The sequence below is a fragment of the Gadus morhua genome, chromosome 5, assembly GCF_902167405.1.
Source record: "Gadus morhua chromosome 5, gadMor3.0, whole genome shotgun sequence".
Classification (NCBI taxonomy): domain Eukaryota; kingdom Metazoa; phylum Chordata; class Actinopteri; order Gadiformes; family Gadidae; genus Gadus; species Gadus morhua.
In genome coordinates this window covers 3,829,911-3,845,204 of record NC_044052.1, presented here as the reverse complement: position 1 = coordinate 3,845,204, position 15,294 = coordinate 3,829,911, and the positions used below count along the sequence as shown (strand labels likewise).

The following is a 15,294-nucleotide window of genomic DNA, read 5'->3' as shown; positions in this document are numbered from 1 at the left end:
ACATGACTAAGTGCTTTTTTGTCCTCTGTGTTGTTATGTTGTCAGAAAAGCCTGTGTTCTACACAACATCCAGGTGCTACCGAATCCAAGGATGTACAGTACACCATTTACAGAAACCAAGTTTAGACATTTTGTCGAAAATAAGTTGCAAATACTTACCTTTTGCATCCTGGATTTTGTGATTCAAACGCTTAACTTTGTAAAAGATGGCCACTGTGGTATATTTATTGTAAAGACTCATAAATGATTGCTTTCTTGATATTTCTCACGCTTGTCATTCACAGCGCATTGCTACTTATGAGTTTAAAGTTTTCTTTCATTCAAATTGTATTGGCTATTGATAGATAATTCCAGAGCAACGCATCCTGTGACCACAGGGCAGCAACAGCGACGTCAACCCATGGCCTTAGATGCTCTCGGGTTTCCTTCCGTTTTTGAACACAGCACAGGTTGCATCTGTGTGGCTTCATGTGCAGACCTGCTGGCCTGGGAGATGCGTTCCTCAAAAGGGTGGTTGAAACTAACAGAAACGAGGCTGGATGTGGTCTTGTGGTGGCAGCCCGTCGTTAGCGTGTGAGCCCCATCCGATCCCCTCCCACCTCCAGAGATACATCAACCTGCTCTCACCTACAAGCCCATCAAACCACTGGCGTGTGTCTCTAAGTTTCTCACCATGCACCAAACCTATTGCTAGAATCACACTCTATCCATCTATACCCTCCCCTCCCTCCTTTTGTGGCTGCCACTTTGATAGTCGCCTACAATTGTTAATAGAAAGGAGGCAGCTGTACATGTTGGGAGTGAAGAGGCTCCGTCTGCACTGTGTCAAAGGCAGCTGGTTGGATGGCAACTCTTCATACAGACAGACAGCCTGACAGAGTGGCAACGCCTTCACATAAGGTTATCTGTTATTGTCCTGGTCAGGCCGATTGTGGCCTGGGCGGCTAGAAACTTATTTTAGTGTAGATGAATTGGTTTGTAGATGAATCTAATAATATTCAATACAGAATTCTACTTTTTTACATTAGGTTAAGTAAAATACTCACAAGATGAATAAATGCACGCTTTTGTGAACATTTTATGTTTTCATTTGATGAAAATCCTATTAATAGCTAAAGCCATGTCAACAGCTCCCCAACAATGTTGTACGGTGCACTTCAAACTTAACCATAGATGTCACTGTTCCACAGGAAACAAACCTAGCCTCTACTGAAAGGCTGTGTAATCACTGTGCCTCCCAAGTCGGAGCTCCAGAGAAGTGGCTCTCCTCTCAGATTCAGGCTCTCACGCGTCTCCCCTGGGTGAGCATCAGTCGATGGAGCCCGGGACCTAGCTCACAGCCTCGCTAAATGTATCCTCCCGTCCTGAGATCACCTTAAGTATTGTTTCCGCCGCGCCGTTCATCGGAGTCAGAGCAGGGAAGCTTCTCTGCTGCTTTGGTTGTAGGCTGCTGCTGGGACGGTCCACTCTGAAGGGCCACTTAGCCAGTGGTCTTGCATCACCTAAATTAAATCAGTCATCGACTACGGGATAACGACAGGAGAGGCAGACGCCAGTTATTGGCAAACGATTGTTTGCTTGTAATAGCCGCTATACGTCGGGAGGTCGATGCTCGCTTCGGTCGAGGCACTCATAGACCATTGGAAAAAGAATGAGTAAATATGGCAGTCTGGAAAACATTTGAATAGTTTATGTGCGAATCGATTGGTCTGTTTCCGCTTTCGTCTTCTGTTCAGGACTGTGGACAGCTCCGCTAGAGAAGGAGTTATATTGTTATTGTATTAAATAGAATGACATTTTATTGTATTTTACTTTATTTTATTTCATACTGTTATTGTTCTTATTTGTATTAATCTTATCCTATTAATAATATTTTCATTTGTATTGTACTACTCTATAAGAGTAGTACAACTAGGAGATACTGTGATTTTCCTCACTCTAATATCTGACCTTTCCATGTGAAAGGGAAAAAAAAGTGCTATTTTTACCCAAACAGCGTTTCCATGCAGGTCACTCATGCAGAGCTCAGAGCTGTAATGGAAGGCTCCTGCTCTATTTACAGCGCATCAGATATGCTTTTCAGTGGCCCAGTAGGGTTTTTTAAGGAATAAAGAGCTATTTGAACAAGACACGGCTGGTAGACATAGCTTTAAAAATACACCTCTATATCAACTGTGTGTGTGTTTGTGTTTGTTTGTGTACGTGTGTGTGTGTGTGTGTGTGTGTGTGTGTGTGTGTGTGTGTGTGTGTGTGTGTGTTTGTGTTTTTGTATGCATGTGTGCATGTACAGTACCGACTACCATCCACTTTCACCTGCTTTTGACGATCTGAAGCCTTTAAGGAGTAATCCGGTGTCAAATGGATTTGGGATATGTTTGGTATGATAACGAGTTGGAATGTTCGTTTGGGAGCAAAAAAGCGCATATAGACGCATTCTTAAGTTGGCTGTTTTCCGCCGATTCTACCAAAACGCTATAAACTTTTTAAACAACCTACAAAGGTAGAACGGGTGAACTACTGAAGGTATTGTATGTATAAAGTTTCCTTTTTAATAAACAATCTGTACACTTAGAAAGTTATCAATGCCTCATTTTATATGTTAAGACCCTTATTATACTACCAAAGAAGTGTAGGGCTACTTCTAGCTTTGTAAGTGGTTTAAAATAGGGATTTAGTTTTTACCATGAGACATGCCCCTATCGTTCCAAGTTTATAGCGTTTTGGTAGCCAACAGCCAACTTAAGAATGCGTCAATATGTGCTTTTTTGCTCCCAAACGAACATGCCAACTTGTCATCATACTAAACATATTCCATATCCATTTTACACCGGATTTCTCCTTTAAGGGAAGCAGTATTGTCACACTGTACTGTGTGGGGTAGTAAACCACAGACAAAAGACATTGCTAAAAGATATTGGTCTTTTGTCAATCTGTTGTGTGTTTATCTGTATATATATATATAATGTACCAAGAGGTGGGCGTGTCTTCTTTCACAACAATGTGAGGCAGAGCAGGTGGTCGGGCAGGGGTGGGGGGGTGGGGGGGGGGGGGGGTCAGGGGGAGGCGTTGGAGGAGGCTTTCGGGGAGGTCCCAGCCTCAAACATTAATTATTAAGGTTTGTCGCGCTGACAAGCGGTTGAAGAGAAGGCTTTTCATTTGGTTCTATCTCATGGGACTTTTGTAATCAATAACCACGGGGAGACTTAAACACTAAAGGGTGAGATATAATAACTAAAGAGAGAGCATTTGGTAATCATAGACCGCATTGGAAAGTGTGCTTTGTGTTTATGACCGGATTGAGCATAGCGGTTTCCCTCCTTCAGATTAATCTTAAGGGATGAAACACACACGTGCAAATATACACAGACATACACACACACAGACACACACACGTGCCACACACAAAACAGCACCCAGCATTAAACAGGGGCAGCCACAGACACAGCTGTGACATCACAGCCTCCTGCGTGCCGATTGGTGGAGGAGCGCTGGCTCCTGTGTGATCCCCCACCCCTCTCCCTCTCTTCCTCTATCCTCTCTCTCCCTCTCTCTCTCGCCTCTCCATCTCTGCCTCTCTCGCCCTAGCCCCAGACGGTAGCGTGATGGTTCAGGGAGGCAGTGCAGCGGGGAGGGGGCTGTGAGCACACATCCACTCAGACATGGCCGCTCCGCTCCGAGGAAGCACAGGAAGAGAGGCGGCGATGGGAGCTTAGTTCACACCGTCCCTGGGAACACTGGGATTTATTCTCTTCCCACGGCCGCAATCGCACCAGTGTGTGTGTGTGTGTGTGGGTGTGTGAGTGCGAGTGAGTGTGTGTGTCGGGGGAGGTGGGTTTTGTTTGTCCTTGCCCCCTGAAGACCCCCAGCAGCCACCAGGAAGGGGGGGGATCATCCCACACAACCTGGTTTCTCTCTCCTTCAGGAAAGAGAAAGAGGTGAACGGGACAGCACCGTGTGGGTTTGTGTGTGTGTGTGTGTGTGTGTGTGTGTGTGTGTGTGTGTGTGTGTGTGTGTGGGGCTTTTCCTTTTTTCCGTGAAGACTACATTTTCCATGGTGGATGTTCACAGACACAGGCAGGCAAACACACCAGGGCACTCCATGAAGGGCAGGCAGAGGGAGCAGGCGTGAGGAGGGCGGCATGGCTCACGTAAAGGGGCCGCCTGTCAGAAAGACCTCGTCCCTGAACCTGGTCACAGGATTCTTCCAGTATCTGAGAGGTAAGCGGGGCTGGAGGTGACTCGGGACAGTGGATGTGACAGCTCTGGTGGCTTAGGGAGATGCCAGCTCCTATAACAGGACAGTGGGTTTGCTGCGTCGCAGCCAGCCATCGGTCCTCTGCAGACTAACCAGACCGGTCTGTAGTGCTGCGAGGATGCAAGGGGTAGCAGCGCAAGGTACATGCACAGAAGACAGCTGTCTTGCTTGTGCGCGTGTGTTTTTGTGTATGTGTGGCTGTCACCATGCTAGCCTGTTTCTCCTCAAGCCTGTGTGCGGGTGTGTGTGTGTGTGTGTTGAGCTGTGTGCTACGCTTCAGTTGGCCAGCCTAGTGTATCTCCAGAAGAAGCATTAGCCTGTGGGTTAATGTGGTTTCCATTCCTTCTATACAGCAAAACACGTGTGTGTGTGTTTGTTTGTGTGCGTGTGTGTTTGTGAGTGTGTGTCTGTCTATTTGAGTGTGTGTATTTGAGTGAGTGAGTGTGTATCTGTGTTTGTTTGTGTCTGTTTGAGTGTGTGTGTGTGTATATGTGTGTATTTGAGTGTGTTTGTGTGTGTATGTGTTTGTGTGTATTTATGTTAGTGTTACTCTCCTGCACTCACGTGACTGCTGACTTTTCTTTTTCAAGGTTTAAAAATGGCCACACTGTGCCAGTGTATGCACAAGCGCATGTCTTCTCCGAAGCACACACACACATACACACGCACACACACACACACACACACACACACACACACACACACACACACACACACACACACGTACACCACACACACATACGGACACACACACACACACACACACATACGGATACACACACACACACACACACACACACACACACACACACACACACACACACACACACACACACACACACACACACACACACACATACACACACACACACACACACACACACACACACTCCATCCCCGACCGGTGTTGTTTCTTTAACGTCCGGGACAGGAGACCCAATCCAATCCCTTCAATCAGATGTGTTGCATAATGCATGAGGGAGCGTGGCCGAATATATTACCACAACACAATAGTGTGTGAGGGGGATGGGGGGATCAGGGGGGTATGACCCAAGACCTTCATACATGTCATAACCCAGCCGGGACGTGGTGGCAGAAACCCCCCTGCACCCTTGCTAATCTCTCGCTATGACCTTATTGTGAGAGCGCAGCCCAGGCGTGTGTGTGTGTGTGTGTGTGTGTGTGTGTGTGTGTGTGTGTGATGCCATCGTCGGCTAGCACCGGCATGTGTTTGCATCCCGGCGCACATGTGCAGCCGTGACGGGGTGGTCGCGCTGCGAACACGCCGTGGGCCGCAGTGCTCCTGATGCGTGCGGTTGGATGGAGGACTGTGGCGAGACGCCTCTGAGTCGTGTCTGAGAGGCGGCGGCGGGACGGGACGAGGACACGTTTGTTCCTCAACCTCCTGGTTTGGATTCCGTCTGTGTTCAGCAGTAGCAGCGGCTTGGCGTGGTGTGGCGCGGGCTGATGGATTGGGTCTCATGCTAGCGCTGCTGGGTGTTTAGCGTTGAACAGCTCTGTCTGCTGCTGGCACAGCACGTCCTCTCTGGGACCACTAGCCCCCCCCCACGCCACGGCGCCTCGGTACTCGCATATCAGGCAGAGAGCGGTGGCTAGCACCGGTTAGCACACCGCGTCAACAGTTACAGAGACACGTGTCGTCCATCCTATGTACTGAAACGCGTTGTCTGACTTTTAATTTCTGTTCTCTCTCTCTCTCTTTCTCTCTCTCTCTCTCCCTCCCTCTCTCTCTCTCTCTCTCTCTCTCTCTCTCTCTCTCTCCCTCTCTCTCTCTCTCTCTCTCTCTCTCTCTCTCCCTCTCTCTCTCTCCAGATGAGCAGGAAGCAGTGCAGAAGAGGACATTCACCAAATGGATAAATTCTCACTTGGCCAAGGTAAGAGAGGTATTCCTCCCACCGTCGTTACGTTGATACTAACATATATAGATAGATCTACTGTATATCTATAGATAGATATCTCTATAGATATCTATATATATATGTGTATATATATATATAGGAGCCTATATCTACACAGATGTATAAAGATCTATTGGTGTAATCGCTCAGCAAATTCTTCAGATTGAGATTTGACCCAAAGTCTTCAACCGACCACGCTATTTAATCTGCAGTGAAACCAGTTCATTCTAAAGGCTTATATACGCCCTGCCGGCCGTGTGAGCTTGACAGCTATTGAGAGAGAGAGACGGAGAGAGTGGGAGAGAGAGAGAGAGAGAGAGGCTGCGTACTGTGTCACATGATCTGTGGCCCAGCTCTGCCTCCTGGGTGAGAGGCGGTTCTCCGGGCCGCTGTCCACCCCCAGACGAGGTGCTCGGGTGCTGCTCTGTAAGCACCAGAGCATTCCACCGCAGTAACAGACATGGACATGAGACAAGGGCCTCCAGTGCTATGGAACCATCCAGGCCATAGCGGACATATCGGGGTCAGCGGGGCAGGCGTGTTGACCGGAGCCCTGGTACGGTGGCATGCCAGCAGCTGAGGAGGGCAGTGGCTGGGCCGGTCGGCAGTGGGCCCAGCCCAGTGCTTAGGGTGCTTGGCTGACAGCCGAAACGAACTGGGTTCTAATCCCAGTGTCCACTGTCTCAACTGTAGCCCCCACTCCCCCACTCCTCTGAGACTATAACTGGATTAGGGCGATACGAGTATGAACGCCTTGACTTGACACCTGCTCCTGGGTGACACGACAATATTTACCCGTTCAATTTTGATTCTCACTTTGGATAATGGATCAATGGAAAACATTCGTATGGTTGTCTGGCAACCATGAAGGGTCGCTGATTCCAGCCCTGGCTCTGTGTGGAGTATCCATGTTGAAGATGCTTCACTCTAACTGGTTGGTTTCTGGTGGACACCGTTGTCTGAACGGGTGAATGTTTGCTACTGATTGAGTGCCTTACATGGTCACAAAGCTTGGAAGGTCGCCATAGTCAATAATGCAGTCCATTGAGTCTGCATAGACAACTGACGTCTATGTTTATATCTGTGCATATTTTCACTTAGTCATTGTTAACATCGGCAAAATATTTTGTATGTTTTAGTTTTTTATCCAAATGGACTCCCAGGTGAGGCTGGAACAGCCAAGCCTGTATAATCAATTGGAGCAACTGCCAAGATCTTAAGTGCAGCTTACAATAAAAACCTTTGGACAGAGTAGCAGAGATGCCATAAGAATTGGACCACCTCTGTTAAAGCAAAGAAACACCGACACTTGCAGCGTTGGTCTTAGCTCGCCTTGCACATTCACCGTTCCCACATATACATGAACACGGGGAACTGTGCTGTGCATGTGTTTAAAGCACAGGGCTGTGATGGACAGACCGACTGACCATGAAGCTTGGGGCTGTGGAGTACTTCTTTCTGATCACTGATCCTTTGGTGTAAAGGCTTGTGCTGTGCTGTGCTGTGTGTGTGTGTGTGTGTGTGTGTGTGTGTGTGTGTGTGTGTGTGTGTGTGTGTGTGTGTGTGTGTGTGTGTGTGTGTGTGTGTGTGTGTGTGTGTGTGTGTGTGTGTGTGTGTGTATATGTGTGGGTGTGTGTGTGTATCTGTGTGTGTGTGGGGGCTTCTGCGTCTGCATGTCCATGTGTGTGTGTGTGTGTGTGTGTGTGTGTGTGTGTGTGTGTGTGTGTGTGTGTGTGTGTGTGTGTGTGTATGCGATTGTTTGGGGGCTTCTGCGTGTCCGTGTGTGTGTGTGTGTTTGCATGCGTTTGAGTGGGACCTTCTGCGTGTCTGTGTGCGTGTGCATGGCGAGGCGGAGCCCGGTCAGGGCAGGAGGGTACAGATGGACAGTGATGAGTGTGAAGGTACCCTGCAGGTCTCCGTCTGCCCCTCAGGTCCATACATAGAAGTCCTCCGCCAGCCCTCCCCCTGAACTCACAGAACACACACCCTCGTACAGCCGGCGCACTGGGGACAATATCCGGGCTTATGTAACCAAAGCGCTTTTAGAGTGAGGGCCCTATCTTGCATCCGGCGCAAGTGACTTAGTCACTGGCGCATGTGTCGTTGCTAGTTTACAACTGGCGCAGAGCGCTCTTTTGCCACCTGCGCCACTCGCCGGTAAATTAGGGAATGATCTTGCGCCCCAAGGGGCGGTTCGGCGGAAGGAGGAGGCGTGTTCTGGCGCAAACGGTATTTTGCCGTCTCTGAATACCATTGCGCTACTGACCAGGAAATACCTGGTTTAATGTCAGTGGCGCGTTGTTCAGATGCTATTTTAAGGGCGCAAGCATACATGCGCATGCGATGCATACGGATTGCTTGTGCACCTCGCGCATACACTTTGCTTCTCTCATCTACCTAGCCGCACATTCTTGGTAAATTATTTGGGAAATAACAGCTGATGCAGCGGTAATAAGTTGTAGGCTACTTTTTAATCAATGCATCTGCAAACACCGTGCAGCAAACACATATTTTCTTGACACAGACATCGTGTAGGCCTACATGCCCATAACTTTTAGGATTGATGAGTAGGCCTATTTGATCGTGAAAAACATTGTTTTACCGCGAGTGAGTGTTAAAAAGAATTAATGAATGCGGGCGCGCGTGTGTGCTCTGTTTAAACACACGCAAACTAAACACTCTCATCATCATCTCATCTTCGTCCGCTTATCGGGGGTCGGGTCGCGGGGGGAGCAGCTCAAGCAGGGGGCCCCAGACTTCCCTTTCCCGGGCCACATTGACCAGCTCTGACGGGGGGATCCCGAGGCGTTCCCAAGCCAGTGTTGAGATATAATCTCTCCACCTAGTCATGGGTCTTCCCCGAGGTCTCCTCCCCACTGGACGTGCCTGAAACACCTCCCAAGGAAGGCGCCCAGTGGGCATCGTTACCAGATGCCCGAACCACCTCAGCTGACTCCTTTCTAAGTAAAGGAGCAGCGGCTCTAATCCGAGTTCCTCACGGATGGCTGAGCTTCTCACCCTATCCCTAAGGGAGACGCCAGCCACCCTTCTGAGAAAACTCATCTCGGCCGCTTGTACCCGCGATCTCGTCCTTTCGGTCATCACCCAACCCTCATGACCATAGGTGAGGATAGGAACGAAGATAGACCGGTAGATCGAGAGCTTTGCCTTGCGGCTCAGCTCTCTTTTCGTAACAACGGTGCGGTAAAGCGAACGCAATACCGCCCCCGCTGCTCCGATTCTCCGGCCAATCTCACGCTCCATAGTTCCCTCACTTGCGAACAAGACCCCTACTTGAACTCCTTCACTTGGGCAAACTAAACACGTAACGCATAATACAATCAATGGCAATGTCTATTACCGCGGGGACACATGCATATTAGGATAGCATACAATACTGATAAGAAACAATGTTTATAATGTATTGCGTATATCATTAAATAGAACCACAGTTACCGCATATCATATGTTATAGCCTATCATACGTTTTCTTGGCCGAAATTTATTTGAGGACTCAGTATTTCTGAAGTTGTGGAAGAAAACCCCTTATTCCATGTGTGAATTAGGCCACATTATTTGGCAATAAACTAAGCCATTTGCAAATTCATGTGCATCTGTCTCATCGGAGACTGCAGACGCGCTGTCAAAATATCAACTCGTCCGATTCAAATGCGCTCATGGCTCTTAAAGGGGATGGGAGCTGGCACTCTCATTGGTTTGTTGCACGTTACGCCCAAACCACACCTACGGGTAATTAGGCTGCTTCAGACGCGGCGCAAGCGTCATTTATCCGCCTGTAAAATAGCGATAGCGCCGTAGAACCGCCCACAAAGCTACTTGCGCTTTGCGCTTTCCCACTTGCGTTTCAGACCGTTAAAATAGGGCCCTGAGGCCCCGTTCACACGAAGCCGAAACGGGCGAAACCGTTACGGTTTCGATCTATCCGGTTTCGAAGTATCGCCGTAAAGACGAAGCCAAGCGAAACCGGGTAGATCTGTAGAAACGCTGTAGTACACATTCCAGGCCCATAAGGGGCGCCTCTTCTGGTACAGAAATCCAGAAGAAATGAAATAAGAAGAAGAGGCGAGCATGCGCATAAAGGCTGCCCTTATGCGCATGCTCGCATGCGATTTCTGAGACTCCGCGGGCTTAAGAGACAGAGGGTGTGTTCGAAACCGCGTACTTGCTTACTACTCCTACTAACTATGACGTCAAATTGAGTAAGCGAGAACTTAGTAAGCGAGTTTAGGTAAGCGAGTAGTATCCGAATGTCTTCTACTTCCGGAAAGATTTTGAGTAAGCATCGCTAGCTTACTAGACGTATTCAACCGCCCCAGAATGCACTGCGTCTATTCAAAGAACAGTGGAAGCAATGGCGCTAAACGGGGAGCCGCAGCAGCAGTGCTTTTAATAATTGTTTAATAATTGTTTTAACATATCACCGCAAATCCTTAGGTTGAAGGTGTACTGTGACGTTAAATGTGACGTTTATATATTTATTTATAATATTTATTAACGGCGCCCGGCCGGTAGGTTATCGTCATTTGATTCACGTCATCTGAGGTGGTTAAGTAAGGACGGTCTTCTGAACGTCGATTACTCAAATGGATTACTCAATCATTATTTAAGGATTCGAGAAGTAAGCCAAATATTTAGTAGGTAGTAAGCAGTAAGCAAGTATGCGGTTTCGAACACACCCATTGGCTAGGAGGTCGAGGGGTGGGGCGATGACGTCATGGTTTGCGGTTTCAGTCGGTTTCAGGCGTACACACGAATCCAAAACGAAACCGGGTAGATTTGAAACCACCTTCGAGGGTGGTTTCAGAAGTTTGCGGTTTCGGTCAGCGGATTCGCCGGCTTCGTGTGTACGGAAGGCCGAACCGTACAAGACCTTTGCGGTTTCGCCATGAAATCGGCTTCGTGTGAACGGGGCCTGAGTGTCATGCTAGGGCCTATGCAAAGGGAATACACATCAGTGGTGACGCGTCACGTTGTGCCATTGCAGCTATTGTACAAGATCCGCTCGGGGAAGAGAACTCATCTATCGTTCTGGGTCCATCCTTTCTTCTGTTCACCCCTATTCCAGGACACTTAAATGTTGGGAGATCTGGAACTCGCAGTCCTGTCCCAAACTCTAGGTTTAAAGCTGGGAGCCATGGGAGAGAGGGTTTGGATCTTTTGTCCAGGGCGTAATCTGTTGACAATAGTTTTCAGCTTGGCCTCTAAAACTTTGAGAGGAATCCGAGTTGTGTGATTGGCCAGAGGAGGGAGAACTTGGACTTGGGCTTTCCTTCATTGTTGAAGGGCTAAGTCCAGCGTGCTGCATGCATACCAATGGCAACTTTTGTGTTAAAATCAGCCAAGTCATGAAAACACTCCCCGACAGTGATATCAGTGCACTGCAGAGGAGTACCTTGTGATGTTTTCATTCATCTAACAGTGGATCGTTCGAACTCTAAAGCTATCAAATGCACATCATTTAAAAGAAAAGGTATATTATCTTTGTAATCTAATATAACAATTATTTTCATGGATTAAAGTGAGTATTAGTTAATGAACTCAAATCATGCAACAGATTTATCTTCATTGTGTTAGTCTAGGCCTTACAAAACATTAGTATTTTCATAGGGATTAGGTTGGGATTAGGCTATATCTTTCAAAGTTCAAAGTTTCATAATTGTATTTTGCAAATAGCTGTGGTTCTCTATTTTGAAGTGGTCCTTTTTGGTTTGTGATCTAGATGAGGTTGAACTTCGACTCCCTTTTCCCATGTGGTCTGTTTCCTCTCTATCTGTCCCTGCTTCCTGTTGGAATAAATTCCTCTGCTTTGTGTTTTCACAGCAGTTAACTGTCAGGTGACTCTTTAGTCTTACTCTACATGCTTTTCTAGGCCTGTATGAAAACCAATTTTATGCTGGCGATATAACTGCTAAATAGAGGTTACATTTGTTTTAATTTTGTTAATGTGTATTTTTGCAAATGACTATTATCAGTTGTAGTAGAAGTTATAGTTGCGGTAATATCACAGCATTATTATGATTATTATCAGTCGTATTATTAGTAAAACAGTAACAGTTTTTTATCGTATCAAAGACTATAATACTGGGCGATGAATGCCCTTTCTTTGGTCTGATTAAGCTGTAGTGCTGGAGGGACTTTTCACACGTGTGTGCCCCTGAACATACAGCTAACAGCCTTCCCAACACCTCCTGGGTTGTTGTGTTGAATGACCTGATTTCTTTGCCAAATAAAGAATTCCCACACAGTGCACCAGAGGTTTATCCTAAAGCTCTTCCTGACGAATCCGTACATCTGCTCTGATTAGTTTATTATGGGGATGATCCACAGCTGTAGGTCTGTCTGGAAGCAGGCGTGGTGGTATTATAGGTGTGTGTGTGTGTGTGTGTGTGTGTGTGTGTGTGTGTGTGTGTGTGTGTGTGTGTGTGTGTGTGTGTGTGTGTGTGTGTGTGTGTGTGTGTGTGTGTGTGTGTGTGTGTGTGTGTGTGTGTGGTAGGTAGGTATGGGTTAAGTGTGCTGAACTGTGTTGCGATGGCCCAGGACTTGGCGTTGGGCCACACTCGTAGACACAGGCTCCATCTTTTCAGCTGCAGGGAGGCTGTTGCCGACTGTTTGTTGCTAACAAGCTACCGTCCTGTCTCTGAAACACAGCCTCCAGGTCTCCTCCTCTTCCTCTCTCGCTGGCAATGGATCTAGTGTCTATCAAATAAACAAAGAGAAATGTTTTAGTTTAACAAATCAGTAATGGCCATCTTTTTCGTAAAGCAATCGTCCGGTTTTGAAGTCTTATTTTTAGCTTAAGAATGTTATCAGTCATACAAATGTTTTCCTAAAATGAATCCATAATGGCGGTTATATTCCAATGTGCGGCCCTTTGCTACGGGTCCCAGGTTCCATCTCTCTTTCAACCAACGTTGCTGCCTCTCCAGTTTCCTATCCATATTTAATTAGAATACAAATACTTCTCGTAGGATCTTAAGACAACCGTCAGATTTTGTGCCGGATTCATCTTGAATCTGAACTTTGTTTGTTTTCCATCTCTGCAGCATAAACCCGCCCTAGAGGTCAACGACCTTTTTGAGGACATCAAGGATGGGGTGAAGCTCCTGGCCCTGTTGGAAGTGTTATCCGGCCAGAGGCTGGTGAGTCCAACGGTGTCACTCTACACAGCTTTAAAGGGGAGGCTCTTAATGTGTAGGAGTCCTGCTCCAGTAGGCCAAAGATCCTTGCAGGGTGTTGTTGACTCTGATTTGTGCTGCTCTGTCCCCAGCCCTGTGAGCAGGGCCGGCAGATCAAGAGGATCCACTGGGTGTCCAACATCGGCACCGCGCTCCGCTTCCTCGAAGGCAGGAGGGTAAGACCACACAACAATGGCACATTCCCATAAACATCTCTCATTCTCACTAGGGTCTCACATTCCCAAACCAGGATCTCAAATCCCTGCCATCCTTGTTCCCACAACCCCATGTGTATCTCACATGCTTGCCGAATGTACGATTTTCAATCCCCACTAAACCTCACATCCTCACCGGGGTCTCACACCCCTGCCAACCCTGATCCCACATTCCCATAAGTACCTCACACCCCTGCCAACCCTGATCCCACATTCCCATACGTACCTCACACCCCGGCCAACCTTTATCCCACATTCCCATAAGTACCTCACACCCCTGCCAACCCTGATCGCACATTCCCATAAGAACCTCACACCCTCACACCCCTCATCTTAATCTGAGCTGATCTCCCCTCAGCACTGGAACTCACATCCCTAACAGTGTCTTTATCATCCAACACCAGAACAAGCGGCCAGTATTTAAACCTTTCCGAATATCTTCCATATTTAACCAGTCCACAAAATAACACCATGGAAACAAGAAGGATGATGATTCACTTGGCTGGGCTGTTGGAGCACTGCTATCGGCCTAAATATAAAAATACCTCCATACTCTTCAGCCCATGGCACAGCGCCTTCATCTGAGCTTCCACGTGCGATGGGAAGGCGTTGTGTTGTCATACTACATAACCCTTCTCTCCCCGGGCTCCCCTGAGGAGGCTCACCCTACATCTGAACGACCTCTGACCTTTCTCCCCTCCCCCGTCATCCCCCCCTATTCCCCTCCATGTCTGCCTTCAGTCTGTGTATCGTGGATCTCCGGTTAGTCGCAGATTTAAAAAATTCAAAAAGCGTTACATAGTGTGCTGCTGCCCACGCAGTTTGCAACGCCCTTGTTTGATGCACGGCGAAGCTTACTGACTGAATGAAGGAATGCTTGGAGTCATTCTGCCTGGACAACCTGCTGCCGCTCACTGTTGCTGCTCCTGCTGCTATGTTTTGCAGTGCTGTTGAATCATTTGCTTATTTATCGGCATGCGTTTTGGAGGAATCTTGTGTTGACCGGACTAGGAAAAATGGAAACAATCAGAATGCCAATGAATCCATTGAGGAGATATTCCTACGGAGGATTTGCTGTGCTTGTTTTACTGTTTTTCTTTTTTACCTGAATGCCAAGTAGAATGCATTTTTCTTGTGTCTTGCCTCTTTACATGGGAGTGTGTGCTTGTGTACATGTAAACACACACAAAGAATTTGATGATTTTGGTTTCAAATCCAGAGGCTTGGCATCATCATTCTCCTGGTTTTGCACATCTTATGTAAATTCAAAGATGAATTATATATAGTCATTGTTCAATGGCGACATCTCAACTTTGATTCTCACATCTCTGTCGTGGTTTCTATATATATTTTTTAGATCAAACTGGTCAACATCCACGCCACGGACATCGCAGACGGGCGGCCCTCCATCGTTTTGGGGCTGATATGGACCATCATCCTCTACTTCCAGGTAACGTCCAATCAGAACTTGCGGAACCCTGCCAGATCCACAGCAAGAGCGCTGTCTCTCAAGTCATGCGTTGGACACAGACGCTGACGCCGGCTGACGAGAGTCTATTGGAAAGATATTTTCACTTCAGCCTGCTCCCTCGCTCCCTCTACCTATCCCTCTCTCCCTCTTCCTTTCTCCCTCTCCCCCTCTCTCTCTCTCCCTCTCTCTATCTCTCTCACTTTCTCCCTCTCCCTCTCTCCCTCTCTCCCTCCTTCCC

General features: G+C 47.7%; 1 protein-coding gene across 5 annotated transcripts in view; it reads left to right on the top strand.

Moving 5' to 3' along the window:
- Positions 1 to 15,294, top strand: part of syne1b (spectrin repeat containing, nuclear envelope 1b) — a 135,130-nt gene that overhangs the window by 3,140 nt on the left and 116,696 nt on the right. For 3 of the 5 annotated variants that reach the window (XM_030357045.1, XM_030357044.1, XM_030357042.1), the window contains exons 1-5: positions 3,589 to 4,218; positions 6,089 to 6,150; positions 13,239 to 13,334; positions 13,463 to 13,546; positions 14,943 to 15,035. In XM_030357045.1, coding sequence (XP_030212905.1) covers positions 4,140 to 4,218; positions 6,089 to 6,150; positions 13,239 to 13,334; positions 13,463 to 13,546; positions 14,943 to 15,035 — 414 coding nt within the window. In that variant the 5' untranslated portion in view covers positions 3,589 to 4,139. Of the gene's footprint in view, positions 1 to 3,587; positions 4,219 to 6,088; positions 6,151 to 13,238; positions 13,335 to 13,462; positions 13,547 to 14,942; positions 15,036 to 15,294 lie in introns of those variants that run through there. The other 2 variants (XM_030357046.1, XM_030357043.1) reach the window with 2 other exon arrangements.